The sequence below is a fragment of the Cylas formicarius genome, unplaced genomic scaffold, assembly GCF_029955315.1.
Source record: "Cylas formicarius isolate icCylForm1 unplaced genomic scaffold, icCylForm1.1 PGA_scaffold_1__22_contigs__length_36826433, whole genome shotgun sequence".
NCBI classification, from domain to species: Eukaryota; Metazoa; Arthropoda; class Insecta; order Coleoptera; family Brentidae; genus Cylas; species Cylas formicarius.
In genome coordinates this window covers 28,897,193-28,917,353 of record NW_026844264.1, presented here as the reverse complement: position 1 = coordinate 28,917,353, position 20,161 = coordinate 28,897,193, and the positions used below count along the sequence as shown (strand labels likewise).

Genomic DNA, 20,161 nt, shown 5'->3' with positions numbered 1-20,161 from the left:
TTATTTTGTACTTTTGGAACATGTGCTTGATAAGATTTGACTGTCTGCCAGAAATATTGAATGTCGATGGCACTGAATTTTGCACACGGACATCCAGGTGGCTAGCGAGAAACTTAAATACCACCACATTTTATTTTAAAACTGTTAAATATGGCAGCATAGGTATTCCTGATGGTGGCCTAAAATATTCAAAATTCAAGCAAAAAAATAGTAACTGGATAGTTTGGATCAATTAAACTTTTAATCGTATTCCAGTGATTTCGTTTTTGGGTGCTTTTAGAGCACCTGAAAATTTACTTACATTCTTTCTGGTGTATCATGATGTCTCTTAAAGTCTCTTAAATTCGCAAATGAGAAGAAGAAAGGAAGGAAACAGTATCGAAAAGTTGGCAAGAAGGCAAATATAAGTATTAGTAACTTTTCGTATACTTGGTCCAAACTATACGTGATTTTGGCGGAAAATTTGAAGCACAAATGAAATTTGCTACTTGTTTTTTGCAATTATTAAGAATGATAACGGTTTAGAATGGCATTTTTTGCATCATTATTTCTTATTTTATTAAGATGCATTTTGCGACTGCGCTGAAAAAATATAAGCCTAATTTTACATTATTTTTTTTATTCATTCATTCAATTCCGCTTGCGTAAAGTTTTATGTCTCTAGTTTTGGTTTTCTGTTGCGTTTCTGTAGCCTTTTTACTATATAAAGCTCATGTTTTGAGCTTTACAAATTTATTAATTAGCAAAACCCTTTTAGTTATGTTTTGCAAAAACGCTCGCAAACCCAACTGCCAATAGCTTGTGTTCATTAGAGAACGTAATTAAGTAAGAAGTATAAGTTAAAACAAAATATAATTATTTTTCTGTAAACTATTTTTTTATTAATATTTGAAAAAAAAAACACATACACCCGCATGGTATTATTCTACACATATAAACATGTAAAAGTATTCACTAAAACATTCTGAATATACATAACTTAATATTGAGTTAATGGTGCAATTAAATTCACGTTTACGATTTATAATTACAGATTTAGTGTAATAATCCACTCTTTGTGGTAAATTTACATTGTAAAATTTCCAATGAAAAATACATAATTAGATGCTGAATGTGGAACTTCAGCGTAGTTTTATACATGCTTATGTGGCATACAGGTGGCTGTTACTGAGGAACGGATTAGTAAAGCTGTGCTTTCTAAGAATGAGAAAATCATTATTCTTACTGTGTTGAAGCTCTTTGCCATAAAAAATTAACATTACCAGTTACAAAATTGGTGAGTGTGACGGGTTGTATAGTCAACAATTTACCAAGGTGTGTACGGGGATGAACACTTCCCAGGAGGGCACCCATTTATCTATTGGTATATTATTTTTAATTGATATGAGAATAGTTCATATCTGATTTATCTTTCCTTCTCTATAATTAAAATTACGTATATTATTATTATTATTATTATATGTATTATTCTAATAAACTACCCGTGATAGCGCCGCTATCACATTACTTTCATTCACTAAACGTGTCGTCCTTCTGAAAACGCGATTTATCGAAAACTCTCATTGCTATTGACCTGACTTTAGGATAAGTTTTTTAATGATGCCTGTTATTGCAGATTGACATTTTATTCTTCTCTCGCATTAAGAACCTAGGTATAATCTGTCTCAATCTTCATCGTGCTGGCTTTTGCATGCAATTATGGAAGTTACCTGCCAACGGAAATAAAACTCCGGCCCGGTAGGGATTAAAGTATATTAAGGACGGACTCTCAAAGGTGTTGGTAATAATTTTTTTCTGTTTATTTAGGTGAGTTTAATCTTATTAAATTACACTATGAAAATAGGCATAGCCAGGAATATCTATACATAATTACATTTCTATTCTAAATGTCTAAATATTAGCCTATTTCACTATCCGAGTCGTGGTTGAGATGAATTAAAATAGGATATATGTTGTTTTGTATAGAAATATAATGTGCTATACTGAATTTTTCCAGCTGTCAACTGGTATGTTATATCTAAATTTTTTATATTTTTTTCATTTTTTGAAATATAGAGAACTTAAAATTGATTTTTAATAAAGCTAAACATATGGTTGTAAATTATAAAAAAAATGTTTATATAATTTATGCAAAAATTGTGGTATTTCAGCTTCTAGTTGTTTGTCTCAATGGATGCACGAGGACGCTGACGATTATTGCGCCTCATGTTCAAAATCGTTCGACTTTTATCGAAGTATAAAGAAAATAGTTCAGCTTTTAAATAATATTTCCTGCTGGGTGCGACTTAATGTTCCGTGCAACCATATTTAGGCCGACGGCGTTGTTCCCATCCGGATCGAATAAATCACTTCTAAAAAAATATGCAGGAAAAAAAAGACGCGAATTGCAAGCGCTGGCCCCAAACGAAGCCGCAACCATCTGGTCTTCCGATACACGATTATTATTTGAAACCTACAGAAATTTTTTTCGAAGCCAATGCGGTTGCGTTTCGGATCCGCCCGGATTACGTTTCAAGGTAAATAAAGTTCTGCGTCATTCGAATCTATGGAAGTATTTTGGTTTAAAAAATCAGCAAGAAGCTGATTCTGACATGAATCATTTTTAGGATATAAGTGGAGTAGAAATTATTACAGTAATATCAGTAGACTACAGTGACGTCATCAAAATTGATTTTTTTTTCTCGATCTCCAGTGTGGGAGGGTGGGGCAACTCGGCCCCCCTGAAGGGAGACTTACTTACATTAATTATTTGTTATGTTGTTATTTGTACATTTTTAACCCTTTGCGTATTACCAGGGGCAAAATGTACCGCTTAAAAAAGCTATGTATTATAATCGAATCATAATTAATTTATTGAAAGTGTTATTTTTTGGATAATTCTGCGGGTTTAGCCTAAGTCTCGAAAATCATAAATACCAATAACAATTTTTTTAATCTATATAACAATAGTTATTAATAAGTAACGTTTTTTTTTATAAAATACTTTTTAATAAATAATTATAATTATTATATATAACATTATAAACAGGGGAGAGTGGGGCACGACATCCGGAAACTTGGCCAAAATTTGGGTAAATTTAGTTAAAGTTAGTCAAAAATAAATCGAGTTGATGGTTGAAAGTCACAAAAAATAATAAAAAACTTAAGTGGGCCACCTCGCCACAGCCAGTTATAAATCATTACTGAACTGCAAATCTTGGTGGTCTTAGTGATCGTCAAGGATCCCGTGAATGGCAGATAGAGGGATAGATAGTTGACCTACCTAAATCAGAATTATGGTTTATGTTTTTGGGCAGTTGGTGGCAAAGTTCGTTTTGAAAATGACCAGTGATTCTGAATTTGTTGCTGACTAACGGATTAGTACAGCTGCGCTTTCTAAAATAAAAAAATATATATTCTCAATATATACTCTCAGACCACCTTGCACGAGGGAATAAAAACGTGAATTGTGAAAAATTAGGTAGTGCACAATTGATATGGAAGAAAAGATCTGGGAAGCTGGGAACATACTAGAAAACACTTATTTTTCTCGACTCCAACGACTATTACAAATGAAGTTGTATTGTAAATAGTAGATTTTTTTTAAAAATATTTATTACAACTTACTTGAAGTTATCTGTTTTTATATTATTTTTACTTCTATATATGTTTTCATTTGCTTAATCTTAGAAAAATTAAAATCTCATTATTATATTTAATATTTCCTTACTTTCCTACTCCAAACTCGGCTTTTTATTGTATGCAAATTAGTGTGACCCTAATTAATTGCAATTGATCTACAAATTGGAAATTACATTATATTAGTCGTCATTTATTGTTAAACTCTAGTTGATTACGCATATATTTTTCTTTTACTTAGCTGTTTCTGTTCTGCTCTTATATCGCGAGGCTCATTTTGTATTCTTTAGATAATTTTTTTAAAGATTCAGAGTAAAATGTTTGTGCTGATTAATTAATTAATAATAATAATAATTAATTAATTATTAGTTAAATTAGAGTTTAAGAATTCTAAGTGTAGAATATTTTTTAACGCAAATCACCTGGATATAGTATATTATGCAACAAGTGCGGTAAACGGCATTTGGCTCACGAGTTTATTTCACAGGAGGGGAGCAAGTGTTTAATAAACGAGTGAGTTAAAAAGTTTACCGAACGTGTTGCATACTATACTTTTTCTACGACCGTTATTTTTTGGGTATTTTGACAAACGTCAACGCGTGGGAAATATCTTCGAAAACATTCCGATTGCACCCAAACCCGTGCGGTAAAATTCCGGAAATGTCCGAAGTGACGCGGTAAAGTAATGCTTCCCGCAGGCTTGATCGGTGGGTAATTAGGTATTTTACAGACGGGAGTAGAAAAAACATTTGCACACATTATTTTTGTCCACTATTTTTAGACTATTTGGCGTATGTGTCGTTGCCGTACTTGGCTGGAAGTTTAGGTAGTCGAGACCCTAGTACTTATATAAACTTTTCTGGTTACTACCTAAGTGGCTGGTTAGTTTTTCAAATTCTACTCCACTAGCATAATTGACGTTTTACTATAATTTTGTGATCTCGAATACTTTTATTATTTTTTGAGATATTTAAAGGTATATATAAAATTTTTCAATTATCTTGATGTCACTGGCTATATCTGCACTAATTGTGTTAAAATTTTTGCGCCTTAAGATTGCAACTAAAATTAACCAATAAACAAAAATCATAATATGTTGTAGTGCAGCTTCTTCTGATGAATAGAAACGTTTAGCTTTTAAAAAACAATTTGTGCTTCGTTACAATCTAAATGAAAGGACAATTTTAATAGCACTAAAATATCAGAAAACCTATGTGATTTCAGCTCGGTATTCTAGAATTAAAATATTTTTAATTATCAATCTCCCTACTTCTATTACAAAAAAGCAGACAAATTATTTATATATTTATTATTGTTATTTTTATAATAAATATTATCAAATTTCGTTTAAAATGCAGCAACCAACATTGATAATTATAAATGATGTATACCTAAAAGTTAGTTTAGGTAAAGTTAAATCTAATCCTTTGAATAGGTTTAATTTTTGTGTATTATTGGTTAGATCATTATAACTTTCAAATAAATAGTTTTTTTTGGACGTCACAGTTTTTAATAGAAAACCTTGGGTGGACAAGTCAGCTAGCTTAAGTAATACAGTGATTAAAATTCTTCAATTATATTTAAAAATGCGCTTTAATTAATTTAATTTGTATTCATAGTCCCCCAAAAGAAATTAAAATTTGTTCTCTAATTTTCAGAAATTATCATTAACCATTGGAAGAAATATTAATTACTTTCTTTTATTTTATTAAATTTTGCCTGATAAAAAGGATTTGAGAAAGAAAGTAAACCAAAGTTAAGAAGCAATAGTATCCAAAAGAGCGAAAAAAAAAAAGAGTTTAAAATGTACTTGAATTAGAATTTGTTTTAAGCTGTTTTAGCATCATTCAATATTCGTAGGGTCTAAATATGTATCACATATGAATATATTCTTTAAAATACTCAAAAATGCGGTTCTAGAAAAATTATATTAATCACCATTTTATATGTAGATTTCAATAAGCGTTCGAAAAGTAAGGTTTTCTATCTGTCTATCAACTAAAATCTAAATCAATTTATCATGGAACATATTTTTTATTATTTTTGCTTATTTTATAAGTAGCATATGTTCTCAAATTCAATTCTATTAATTTAAAGACAGAAAGACAAATTTGAAAAACGCGCGACAAGCGTCGGAAAATTTGGTACGTTGCAGTAATTCAAAGAGCAAATAAATGTTCAATACTGCAACGTTGTTCACACACCAAAAGTTGTTAGATTAAAAATTATTAAAGCAAATAGACAAATATTTACCCATTAGTTTATACGATAATTGGCACATATAACATGTCAAACACATGTGTACGCGTGATGCATTTAACTATCTATTCTTAGAAAAAATAAACACGGAGATGCCCGTGAACATCTGCCTATGTGTGCAAGGTGGATTGTTACCTTATTGAAAAAGATGCATTCCGCAACAAAAAGTGAAATGGTTGCAAAATCACTTTAATATACTCGGACCGATTTTCTAAGTAATTTAAGTTAACTTTAAGCATTCTACTTATAATTTATTGCATTTTTAACTTTTTATCTTAATATATGCTAATAATCCACTATTTAAACTAATATTCAAACGTACGTGCTGCGCATGTTTGTCGCGTTTTTAACATTTTTATTTGGAAATTTAGTCCGTGCAGTCCCTAAGAATTTTTGCAATTTTTTATTATGAATTTTATACTGGGTGAGGAAAAATTGTGGAAACTATGAAATCGTACTCTTAAATTTAATATCAATATACAAATGTACTCCACAAGATAGGCATTTTAATTTTTTTCTTCTTTCTTCACGTACTACTTTTTATTTTATACACCCGCGGAAGTACTTTGATAAATTCAAAATTTAAGGAAAAAACTTTTAATAGGTAGAAAAATTGTTTAATTTAAACTATTTATTTATGTTGTTATGTGTATAATATATTAAGAATAAACAAAATGAAATTCAATACAAAATGAATACTACCTTGCTCAATACTTTAATACATTTACATTATACATTTTATATTGGTAGATAATGGGTAATATTTAAAAATGAATGCTTCTCTTTTTCGGAAAAACTCGCACCTCATTGGAAGTGTACTTTTCCAACAATGTGATTCCGATTATTGATAAAAATACCTTTAATACTTCACATAAAATTCAAAAAACTACGTGTGTTACTTGACAACACTGTAACGCCTAGAAAAATGCACGGTGGTTATCGTTTAAATCGGACGCTGAACGCCTTAAACGAGCCCCGAAATCTAGCCAATCAGCGTCGATCGTCTCCGATCACGCACTTTTATTTAGTCTATTTTTGAACGAAGTTGAATTCATTCGCTATGGAATTTTTGTTCCGAACATACCAAATTGTTAAAAAAAATACCTTTTTTAGCGCAATCTGTCGCATTCTTCGATCCTACTTCCGGGGTGACGATAACGACTATGAAAATGATAAGGACACTGTCATTTTTCCCATTGTTAGTTAGTTCAAGCTCAGTTTTTTTCACATGTGAACAGCCCGTATGCTTATCGTCAACAGCTGTCATTCAAGAGGTGCTGTCGTTCTATATTATTATTCTCTATACCTCGTTACAACAATGCCGGTAAAGCAAAATCAGTTTTCAAAGTTTGTTTTTGTATTGATCTTTCCGTGTTAATTTTGAAATGATGCAAATAACATCACAAAGGTAATAAAAATTATTATCATAAAACACTCTCCCTATTTATTCGACATACCCATATTACATATTGTAAGGAAATTTAAAGATTTAAGATTAGCGCTAAAAGAACACTTTTTTTATTTAAAATTAAAATTAGTTAATTAATTAATTGTTTGTCAGCAATTTTATTTATTTACTTTCTTTTTAAGGAAAAGCAAAACTAGGAATAAAATTGTTATTCTCACCATTCCAACTTTCGACATGCACATTTTTTCTCTATTTGAATACCAGGTCCGCAAAATTAAAATCTCAAAAACGAAACTAGACGATCGAACGCATACTTAATTACTTAACGGCTTTACATATTAATTAACTAAGTGACAAATAAATTCTGGTATAATAGGAAGGATAAATCACTTGGAAGAGACAGACGCATTTCTCTATTAATCCGGTAGGCAACGGATCAGGTTCGTATTCGTCGCATTTTTCTCAAAATTGAAAATTTTAATTAAACTTTTATGACTGTTCCAGCAACGGTATTTTCATTGTAATAAATTCATTGCTAAACAATAATCAAAGAAGATTACACTATAACGAGCGTATAACAAAAACAAAAAAACAAAAAAAAATGTTAGTCACCAATTTTTATTGTAATTCATTGCTGAACAATAATTATAGAAAATGACACTTATAACGACGTTTTTATCCACTGCTGTTTGCACTGTTGATTGTTACCGCTATTTTCTCATGATCTCCCAACAAAATTGATCGGATGCAGGTTTTCAGATCTTTTTTTATGTACATTCTGATTTGAATGCTTATATATCGACATACAACGACAGTAGACAGTTCTGACAGTCTGGAAAACCTTTTTTAATTATGTTTTTACAAGTGTTCCAGCAACGGTGTTTTTATTGTAATGAATTCATTGCCGAACAATAATTATAGAAAATGACACTTCAACAAGCTTATAACAAAAACCAAGAGAGAGTTTTAACTACGTTTTTTATCCACTGCTGTGCTCTCTTGCAGTTTCTTTATTATCTGATAGTGACCAGTTTTACTTATCGACATACTACGACAGTAGACAGTTCTGACAGTCCGGAAAACCTCGTGTGACATGGAGATATTAAACAACTGTTTTTCTATTGTATTCGTTTCACTCATGTGCCTCTATCGAAATGAACAAAATGCATGGAAATGGGATAAAATGTTGGTCGAAATCTGAACGACAAATTTCTCCCGGTCCTGGACGAGCGAGTTGTTTGTTCGGCGGGATCCAGGAATTTCCAAGTTCGGAATCGGTCCGTCGTATTAATTAGTGAAGATTTACGGTAGCGGGTGATTTGCAGATCTGTCTGTCTTTCTATCCGGGATTAGGAAATAATACCTGTCTGGGATCGAGAGCCGGATAAATTTGCGGTCTGCATGTTTGGATGATATCCCCTTTCGATACTTCAATAGAAAACGAGTAAGAAATATTGTAAACAAAATACGCATCCATAGCATCCAAAATTAGCGACCAAAAAACCTTGTCCTGCAGACATTCTCTATTCAGTAATCTGAATTTTTGTTTTTTTTTTATGATTCTTAAATGTTGTGGCGGAATTAAACTCAAAAATATCATTTAGATTTTTGCGCGAATTTGTTATAGAAAAATAAGAGATGTTATTGCTTTGGTTAGTTAGTGTTAGTTTATTAATGTCCATTCTAACTAGGTCGTTTTTATTAATCTTTTTTTGCCTTCTTAACGGTTTTCAGGAAAATATTTCATAAATCAGATTATACCTTTTTCCATAAATTATTATTAACATCTTGTTTTACTTTATTTTTTTCTTTATTTTATCTAATTTTTTTAGTAGGCGTTTCAGGTTTTTTGTTAGAATTAACCGTAGCGTTAAATACGGATTACCCTTGTTAGAGGAATACTTGTATTTCCTTATAAACAATAAATAAATTGATTTAATAAAAGACATTATTCCTTTGCATGAATAAAAAATAGTTTTTGATAAATTTATTAATTTTTATATATTACGTCGTTGCATCCTATCATAAATTCATGGCGTAATAATTTTTAGTAAAAATAGTATTTAATTCGTTAATTGACAAAAATTATGTTTAACTGTTGAATTTTATACTAGAAAAATAGGTCTGATTTAAGATTTTTAAGTCAGTCCGGTCACGGCACATTTCGCTTAGTGAATGTATTGGTGCTATTTTTCAAAAATGTTTATAGCCAAAAACTTATACTTACATATAGAAAAAGTATTGCCATATGTTCTTAAAAAGCTCGTTTGTTATCAACACTCGCTCCGCAGCTCGCTACTCGTGCCAAAAAATGGCGTTTATCAAACTTGTTGCATAATATACTATTAATTAGTGTTTTCGAGATTATTTGAGGTAATTGAGATAATAATATAGAAAATAAAGCCACATTTTTTCCAATGCCAATTTAGCTAATGCCTGAGTTCATATTGCCACTTTACCAAAGGCATAAAACATACAAATTTTTCTTCTCTTTGCATTATCGAAATCTGGCAATCTTGCGCTGTTGCAAACGTTGAGACTGCTAGGGGTTAAAAGGCTATCTAGAACGATAATTTAGTGGTCGTAAAGTGAAATAAATCACGTTTGGCCTGAAATCTCGTTGCAAAATGATTCTTGCAAATTTTTTTGGACATTGCGTAAGAAAAAACAAATGACAAATGATTCATTTGACACAGACTTACTATGATCTCTAGAATCAGATAAAGTAAATCTAGCTTCAATATCCTGTGAATCAGGTCATCTAATAAAAAGTAGCACTCGGAATCTTAAAAAGTAGACTTTTAGAGGATGACTTTGGCACTAAAATGATGGATGATCCCAAAAATTTGAAATATTTGCTGATTTTGATTCTAGATATTTTACACTTTATCGTTATTAAATTATTTGTCCAGGTAGGTGTCTGTGACGAAAACATTAAAAAAGTAGTTAGTATTTTCAAAACAGTCTGACATATTGTAGTGAAGTGGCTCGTGCGTGATCATTTATCTATTCCACTTGTCAACATTTTTTACCTACCTAATATATTTATAATCTACTCAATTATGAGACCGTAGATCCAATCAGTAGGTTGCTTTAATATTCATATTATAATCCAGTAGCAAAGATGTGTTTTAAGTTTTTATTTGGGTCGTCATGCAAGTGAAATTTACATTTGGATGCAGTTACGTTAAGGCAGGCCATTAATTTCCAATCTGTTTAGTTTAGCGACTACGTAAAATCTTCCAGCCTGGGTTTACACTTGAAAGTTTTTTATCTATAATTATAGATTCCAGTAACCGGCGTTGCCAAATTGACACACTGCCAAACAGGAATTCCCGAAAACTGATTACATCATTGGCCGCTGACATGATATGTAATCACCTAGCTAGATTTTATGAAATTGTACGGGTAAACTATAACAGTGGATCCTAGAAATTTATTCGGTGTGAATATATGCAGAGTTCAACAGCAAGCAAAATGTCTCTGGTAATTTTTCATATTCATCATTCGTCATCCATCATTTAATTCTTTAATTGTTAAATTATTATTATTGCATACGATCCGTCTATCCATCACACTCTTCGCTTTTCTTTAAATTAGAAGCTTACGAAGGGCATATTAATATGTAAGAATGAATCTTTCCAGTTGAAACTATCCGTGGCATTGTTATAAAAACACTCTCTGTAACGCGGTAAAAAGTACAAATAATTTACGGCGTTGCCATAAATGTCAGTATGCAATTATTTCAAATAAATTTCTTTCGATGTCATTCTGACTGTCATTCTTCTCTGACGTTTTTTCTTTGGAAGTGCCTGAGGTTTGCCCTCATCTGTATGATTTCCCAAGAGACTTACTTTCGATATGCTGATATTTAATGCAGCACAAGTCCTCTGAAAAGAACCCATATTTACCAGTAATTGCAAGGAAGTTGTCACAACGCTTAATTGAAAGAATTGTCATCCGTTTCCGTTTCGTTGAACGTATAACAGAAAAAATTTACGGTAACTTATAATTAGTAAGAAAATAAATTTCTCTGTTTTATTTTATCGTAGGTAATCCAAATGGCATAACATTGTTAACGAAAATTAATGTAACGTAAAACGTAATGGACTACCATTTTACAACTGCGCTTGCTGAGAGAAATATTTAAAAATTACATGAGTCAGATACAATTTCTGCAACTTTAACAAAGCAAAAGCTGGATCTCACAAAAACAAATGAAAATTCAACAAAGCCTTATAATCCTTTGCGCAGATTTAACGAAATAAAACTGGAATCTCGCAAAACATTGCAACACCGGCAAAGCTGCAATTCCCTCGGTTTGGATTAAACCACCTACCATTTACTCTTAGAAGTTGTTAATGTTATTGGTTAGTTTGACTATTGTTAATTTCAAAAATTTTTTCTTAAACAAAAAGTTCTCGTATATTATACACGTTAAACACGGGGATACCCATTAATAATATTAAACATTTTGGGGGCACACTGAAATATGACTTTTTTCCCTATCAATATTTGAACCCAACTTTTTGCCATTATTTCGTCAAAATGTTTAATTAAAATTTTCGAAGAATAGTTTAATTTTTATAGGAAAAAAAGTAGTGTTTAGATTTGCCAATTGACTACTGCCTAATTCGCCGGTCAATTGACTACTTGTTAATGGATTAGCCAAAAAATGTTTTAAATAACATCTTGCAATTGTAGATTGTAATCTACCATTATTTAATAATAATATGTATTTTCGAATTAATTATTATGCGCCTGTGATACGATATTTAGCGATTCGGAGAATCCCAATAATATAAATAAAAATATATAAAATTCATGGTATTCTAAAAAATATTTCGATCGATTGGCCAGTCAATGAAAAGTGGAAAATGTGTCCCCAAATCTTGTTACATTATATTAGTTTTAGAAATACTTGTATTCATTTTTTTTTAAACTTGCAACGATTCAACAAAATGATATTTTATTTATAGGTTAAAGTAAATTACTTAGCATTTATTGTATATGTATTTTAAAGAGATTTTAAAGAAAATGTGTCTTTTCTATTATCGTCCAAATGCTCCAATACTGGATGCTGTTAAAAATTTAAAACATGTAAGTTTATTTTTTGTTTTATATTTAAACACTTTATTTAACTATGGCACGGAGGCAATTTAATATTTGCAACAGGTTTCACTCTGCACTTAATTTTCTTCCTTTTATTTTGTTAGATTTGGTTAGTTTTGTTTGTTTGGCTAGAATTTTCCTAAATATCACATAAACTAAACATAACACAAACAAAAAACGAAACAGTGATGTATCAATTCATTCTGTTCAATAAATACCCAACGTTTTTTAAGTAGCCCACCGAACTACATCATAATTCGTAACTCAATTTGTTCAAATTTCAATCTTGAGTTGTTGCACTACATGCACAGTATAATGGTATCTCGCGACCTTTCATCACTCAATCCGTTTTTCGCAAATTCTGGACAGCTACTAGTAATATCGAGTTTCAAATAGGTAAGCTATTTTAAAATCGTTTTTGACGTAAAACAAAATTTCCCGCAATTTCTTTTTCAAATTGTCGATGCGGTCTATCTAGGCGCTTGTTAAAGAAAAACTCTGCGAAGCGCGTCCACTCGGCAACATCGCGTTATACAAAAACCGGTCGGTCCTACCGTGCCGGCTTCATTGTAGATTTGATTGGTGTCTCGCAGTGAAACGTCGCGTGCGAAGTAGGGAAGATCGCGTTTATTTGTGTTCGTTGGTGTGGATACGTTTACACGCGTTGCGTTATTTTGAAGATCGAACGTTTTTCTAGTTTGTTTAGTTTAATCGACTGGCCAAGCGGCCTACAGTTTGACGGAAATAGTGTACTATTTGGTTTGTTATTTTTTCGGTTAAACTTCTGGAATTGTTGATTGTTGCCTCACGATTTTAGACGCATGTACGTGCTTTGGTAAAACAATACTTATATTTAGGTTTCGTCAAAATGACTAAGCAGAAATAATGCTTTAATTGGTTAGAAGTTTCAAAATGCAATTGTTTTTCATACGGTTAAAAGTTATAAATCACTGAATTGTATGAATTTTGTGTAATTTCGTATTGAAAAATTCCTATTTACCTTTTTCAGTTAATAGATGTATGCTAAAATTCACATTTTTTATGCAAAAACTTCTTGTTGGATGTTTTTCATCTACAGTTTTTCAGCAACATGACTCACATTTATTGTATCTATTTTTACCGGCATTAGCATTTTGCTTTTGTTCAAATCTTAATTCATCGATTTGAGAATATTTGACGTCAATAACCTCCCGACCCCGAGAAATATTGCACCAAGATTATTGCACATTCGACATTGAAAGGTACTTTCAATAACATTCTATCATGAAATATCGATTTTTCAGTGAAGTATCAAGCGAAAATATGCCGAAACCAAGCATGTCTTGAATGCATCTATATTAAATTTATAACACATCGGTTGAGGCAACTGTCAACAATTAATCAGTTGTTTTCCGGATTACTCCAGAGCTAGAAAAATAAGTGTCGCTATTTTAAGTATCGCGTGTGCATTTCCGCTGTTAAAAACGTTTAATTTGAAACTGCTTTTTAACTCCATTAAAGATGGGGTGCTTTAAATATATCATTCAAAAAGTGAAATACGACTTTCGAAAGAAAATGAAACGAAAGCAGGTCGGCAAAAATAATCTCCGACGCATTACAGCCGATATGGATCAGGTAAGTTCATTATTCAGTCTTTTATATTACTGACAATAATTTAAAATCTGTGTTTTAGATATCAGTTAATTTTTGAATTTTTTTTGGTTATGTTGGTTTCCTTCTTCTCCTCTGAAAAATTTTACAACCGTAATACGTGGGAGATCCGGCGCTATAACTTTTGTTTCACGATTATATACAAGGTGTTTTAGTTATGGGCAAGAATCTAAAAGAACCTAAAAATTGTTTTTTTAGAGAGTAAATTTTTAACCGTAACTCAAAATTCGTAGAAGAAATAGCTAATCCGTTCAAACAGTGTTATATGCCGTATTAAGGGCTACAATTTTTGTATTTACGATTTTCATCTGTCGCGTACGCTGCTCGAGATATTTGAAAAAATCCATTTGAAAATCGCCATATCTCGCTTTCAGTCTAGACGCGATGACGTCATTTAGTATTACGGTGTACTGTCTGATTTCAGAAAAAAGATATTTTCTCGAAAACTATTTATCCTATTGAAAAAATTCTTATACCGAGAAACGTGCGAGATCTAGGGCTATAACTTTTACTTGTGGAATTTTTTGTATTATCTACTGGGTGTGTCGATTATTTGTAAAAGAAAAAACAAAGAGAACCTGAAAAACAATAAAACATAGGATGATTTGGTTTAAACAATGTCGAGAGAGAGTTTCAAGTTTCGTCATTCAGGCTGCGCCAGATATTTGAAAAAATATAATTAGGAATGGCTAATATTTGTAAAAAATTTTGCACCAAAGTTTGGCGAGATGTGAAATACAGGGTGCATGCACAATAAAATTACATTACATACATAAATAAATACTCGTTTGAATTTTTTTTTTCAAACTTTCAAACTAGGGAGCCCTGAATGTAAAATGAAAGTAATACATTAACCTTTTCAATTAATTTAATTGATTTGACACGGTGTGTGCTTAAAAATACGCTATTGCTTGGTATTGTCGGGATGTTCTGAAAACCCTGTATAATTGAAAAAATGAAAACGGTATCGCGCCACCACGTATTAAAATATTTTGACCAAGTTTGAGATTTTGCAATGTTTGCTACGGAAGAAGATACAAAATATCCTTTTTATTAATAATTATTTCTCGAATTTCATACCAAATAACGTGGAATTGTATAAGATTTTTAAGAGTTTTTATTAAACTTGGTATTTTACTCGTATTACTTCGCGCTCCAATGAAAAAATCTCAAAAAAAAAAAACTACTCGAACCAACAACGTCGTGGATGACACAGTAATTTAATTGTGCTAGTGGAAATTAAAAAAAGCAGCGGCCGAGGGAATGATGTCCCAATTGACGTTCTTATCTTATCAATATTTCAAAAAGTTGACATTTTATTGCATCATCGATATACGACACCGAACACGCGTATATCGGCGGATGACTCACTAATATAAAATTGCTGGCTCTCGAAAACTGCTTTTGGGTTTAGCCATGCGTTGGAATCGCTAAAAGATTGATAACGGTTATCGTTTTAAGGTATCGGAAGACCTTTTTACTGAGGGCGGTTAGCATGTACCGTGTTGTTGACACCGAGGTTGACACATACCGATAATACAGACATTGGTGCATATTATTTCTCACAAGGCCGAACACAAACCGATAAAATATTCGGCAGAGTCGGCACAGTGTTGTGATGAGGAAATATGTAATATGTAAATATGAATGTATCTGTATTTTTTAGACATTTTGCTATTTAAGTATTGCTGTTACTTTTTCGCAAATTTTATTTTAATAAACTGTATTAAGATTTTTTTTTTCTATGTTCAATCCTTTTATTCTAAGCAGTAAAAACTTCAACACATTTTGGCCTATTTTAGTGAATTTAGTCGTGCTGTTTAGCAAAAATGTACACAAAAAAAATGCTCATAGAAAAAGTCAAGTATGCAACAGGAATTTATTAACCTCTCTCCCTGTTCGTGCCAAATAAAACTCGTGGCTAAATTGGGATTGCATACTCCATACTCGTTCCGCTCTCGATCGTATAAAATCAGATCCGCGACTAAAGTGGCGTTTATCAAACTGGTTGCATAATATCGTAGGTCGTTCTGCTATAACTGCTATTATATTTGTGTGTATATATAATACGCTCGATAATAAGGTTCCAGATAATAATGTTTAAACTTGAGAAAAAAAACATTATTTTAGTATTTAATTAACTGCTCCTCGAATTCTGGTATTCGATATTTGTAACGATTTTTGCTCTCCGTTTTGAAGGTTTCATCGTACGCCGCGACTTTTAAAGCCGAGTTTAAATGCCACACCCTCGAGGCAACACCATTTGAAAATGTTTCAACGTAAAATAGCATTGCGCTGTAATTAACTAATTATCGTCAAAAAACTTTCGGACTTTTAATAAGATTTTAGGGTTTTACAGCTAAAAATGCAAAATTGGCGCAAGTTTCTGGGGGATTCGGCTCATTTTCATTCATTATTGGAAAAAGCAAATAAAAGGTCGTTATGCTTAGCTGGTTCGGTCTCGAGTTAAACTTAAATTCAGTTCCACATTTTGAATGCAACCTACCTGCTTTCAGCGGTTTCTTGTTATTGCATATTTTCTATTTGAATATTGGTTTGGTATAGAGGCGAAACATATTTCGATTTTCATATTATAATGTTTCAACCCTGCCTAAGTCTGTCTCGTTCTCTTCGGCGAAACAAAGACTTTCGAAGTGTGTCTGGATTTAGATTGGTATGTGTATCGTGAATATAATTCAATAATTCCTTTTATACGCCTAAAGAGGCGAAAATCCAAGGGCGTCAAATCGGGTGACCGGGTGGCCGGTTCCAGAGTCGCTTAATTCCTTTAATATAAATAAGATCTGATTATGTAGAAATTAGTGATAACTAAAAAGTACTTAAAACTCTATTAGCGTTGTTCCTGATATACCCCTACACGGCCCATTCCAGAATTTCGTATTTCTAATTTTTAATTATTGTCTAAAAAGAGGCCTGGACAATCTAAAAATGAAGCTTGTAGTTCGTTCTAACCAGACCTTAACAACTTTAAGCGAACATATATAATTTTTAATTTGTTAGGACTTAAATCGTGTTAAAATCAAATATACGCACATCCAAAATTCAAGATGTCAAAAACGTTTGAATATATTTAATTGACAAATTGGCACAAATTTTCTAGGAATTGTAATTGGTATTCTTTGACGTGGCGTCCTTTAAATCGTAACTAAAATAATTTTTCTACTCTACACGCTATTATATTATTGTCTATTGTTACAGGAGGTATCGGGCAATCGCGTACCGATGGATTTTAGTCATGGAGGTCCGGGGCGTATAATACAGGACCCCCAAGAGATGGAAGGCATGGATCAGAACAGGAGCCGAAGAATGGTATATCGTCGCGATCATCCCTCGGGAATAACAATAGCCAACGACGGCCATTACACCACAAAGCTGTATTACCACGCAAATCTGGGCAGAGACGAAGCCGCGCATTTAGTGACCATGGCTGGTAAAGATGGGTGAGTTTTTTTTCTCGCTAATGGAACAAGTGATCCTTTATATTGTATTTTTTTATTACTTTACTTTACTTACTAAAAGTACAATATTTTACATTATGTATGTATGGTGTACGAGAAATCAGAGTTTTCCTAATGCAATTAGTATTTCTTTACGGTATGTTTTTCGTTAAATATAAGCTCGTCGATAGTAAACCACGTATCAATGTCGGTAAGGGCACACCTCTTAGTTTATAAGTTATATAATTTTTTCCGCTTTGCAATAAGTCGTGAAATTTTCTTTTGGTTTCAAGCTACAATAACAAATGGGACAAGAAAATAGTTATTATAGTTTTTTGTTCCTACTGCACCTCGTATTTCATGATCTAAAAAGAATTTGGCAACACTGTTAGCGAATGTTAAATGGACTTTATAAAAGGCAACCTTATTCTAATTCGCCTGAAATTTATCGTTTGGAATATAGTAATAGTGGTATCATTTAAAACGGACACTCGCTATAGCAGAGCATTAGTTTTGATTGCGATTTTGTGGATAGCCTAGCCGTTGTTGATAGAGACGAAGAGAAATAGTTGATTATTTTAAATGAAATTTTGAATGAAACGCTCGGGAACGTTTTGGTTTAGAGAAATTGTGTGACAGAATGTGGTGTGTGTATGGAATCGATCAGGATGTTGGAATGTAGTTCAGGTAGGTCAGGAAAAAATTTAATGGGTATTACAAAGGTATTACGAAATTTTTAAATCTTAAATAGGACTTTCTTCAACCCGAAGAATTCCTACGTAAATTTGAAAATGTATTTGTTTCTGTTCGCTTCTCTTTTATTGCGCACGCCAATGGGGTACATCTTGTAAAGTATTCGTGAACATACAATTAATTGCGAGGGATTGCTCGAGGTATTGTTTTATCCGCGACATCATCTATCAACACCCTCATTTGACCTTGATCTCGTATCTCATTAAGGTCACGTATAATGAGAGACGTGACCATACGTGACCGTCAGCACACAACAGCCACTCGTTTACCTGCCCAGCTGGAGAAACAAAAACCTGACCTGCCGCACGTCGCCGTCGCACTTCGCGCTTCTGTGCAACGTTGTCGCTTCCTGCATTTATTCTTTGCGGTCTGCCGTATTTGACGGACTTTCAAACTTTTTTTATTCATTTTATTCATATTTAGATTAGTTTCAGCAATGTCACAGCTCGTTTTATCTGCTACACATTATAGGAAATCGAATTGGTTGATTTTTTTTTTGCTTAATTTTATGTAGTTTTGGCGGTTTTCTTTTCGTATTCATACTTACTTTACGAGGTGTATTCAAAAATTAAGGTGACTTTTAAGTATTTATTTATTCATCAAAATTAATGTTGTGCCCTTCAAAATAATCCCCCCCCCCCCCCTAGATATAATACACTTGTGCCATAACCATTTAGCCATGATTCGTCACCAATTATGACCTTTTTGAGCCCGCCGAATTGCAAGTCACCTTACTTTTTGAATACACCTCGTATACTGCATACAGAAGTATCATGCCACCGCCCGTGTTATAACTTTGAAGCTATAGTCTTATCTTTTAAAGGCGGGTGCAATAACATCTCATTATTTAGTAAAACACCGGAGCTCAATAACATAGGGCACCACATAAAGCTTTCTACTGAATAACGTAACTAAAGTTTTACCCTGTTGTAATAACCGTACCTGCGAATCTACTGTTGTTTTGGCATTGTTAGCCGGGTTGGAAATAAAATCAACGAGTCTCAGAACAGCGTTAGTATTGGTATGTATTATTATTATTATTATTTATCACTCTTTGTCATTTTTTTCCATTTGAGACCTGACTCTAGTAAACTCACATTTTTCATAAAAATGTCTTCTCGTAGATAGATCAAGGTGAGAACTCTCTTCCATAAAGCTAGGTCTTTATTCTTTTGAAAAAATGTACTCTATATTATCATCCGTTTTCCAAACAACTGTAGTAGAAATTTTGGACGGCCTATACGGAGAAAAACGGTCATTTGACTGTACTACATTTATATTCATTTACAAGCCGGTAATTGCCAGAACGAATCGCATTTTTCGTTCTAGCTTTTTATAGCGAAATTTTTAATTATTTTGCGGTAGCTATTTTCATGGATTCGTTATTCTCTACCGTTAGAAGACTATTACATTCCGCGTTTTCGTCAGTTCAAAAATCCTTGAATGAGTATTTTCTAAATTGAACACCCTGTATATTGTAATTTTATTATTTCTAATTCCATGCGGTGTGGCGAATCGTCCGTAACCAATTTCCGTGACATTGTGGTATACACGGTCTATTAGTTCCATAATTGCTTCGGATATGCTCATCTGTAAATTGACTCAATTCAAAAATTTTTTTGTACCGACAAAATTGGTTTGGTTGTTTGGTTTACACTTTCCTACTTAACATTTCACCACAAAATTGACCAAAACCAAATCTCTTCTTTTGTCTGATAAAAAAGATTGTGAGCAGCGTAGTGGAACACAATTTCAGGTGACATTAAAGGTTAAAAAATAAAAGTTATATTTCATAATCCTTAAAATTAAAATAATAAAGCCAGATTTAAATTTAGCCATTTTATTTTTATTTTATTTAGGTATAATATAATAAAAATACAAAAGCTTTCTGATAGATTAGGTG

At 32.2% G+C, this 20,161-nt stretch overlaps 1 protein-coding gene and 1 long non-coding RNA gene across 3 annotated transcripts in view; both read left to right on the top strand.

The window, feature by feature from the left end:
* The window catches only part of LOC132697477 (growth factor receptor-bound protein 10-like), a 136,308-nt gene that overhangs the window by 112,430 nt on the left and 3,717 nt on the right, over positions 1 to 20,161 (top strand). For both annotated transcript variants that reach the window (XM_060663043.1, XM_060663042.1), the window contains one exon: positions 17,267 to 17,508. In XM_060663043.1, coding sequence (XP_060519026.1) covers positions 17,267 to 17,508 — 242 coding nt within the window. The remainder of the gene's footprint in view (positions 1 to 17,266; positions 17,509 to 20,161) is intronic.
* LOC132696813 (uncharacterized) lies at positions 1,142 to 11,580 on the top strand. The gene is made up of 4 exons (XR_009618084.1): positions 1,142 to 1,276; positions 1,616 to 1,806; positions 2,151 to 2,516; positions 10,572 to 11,580. It is a non-coding gene; the product is annotated as an uncharacterized LOC132696813 (long non-coding RNA).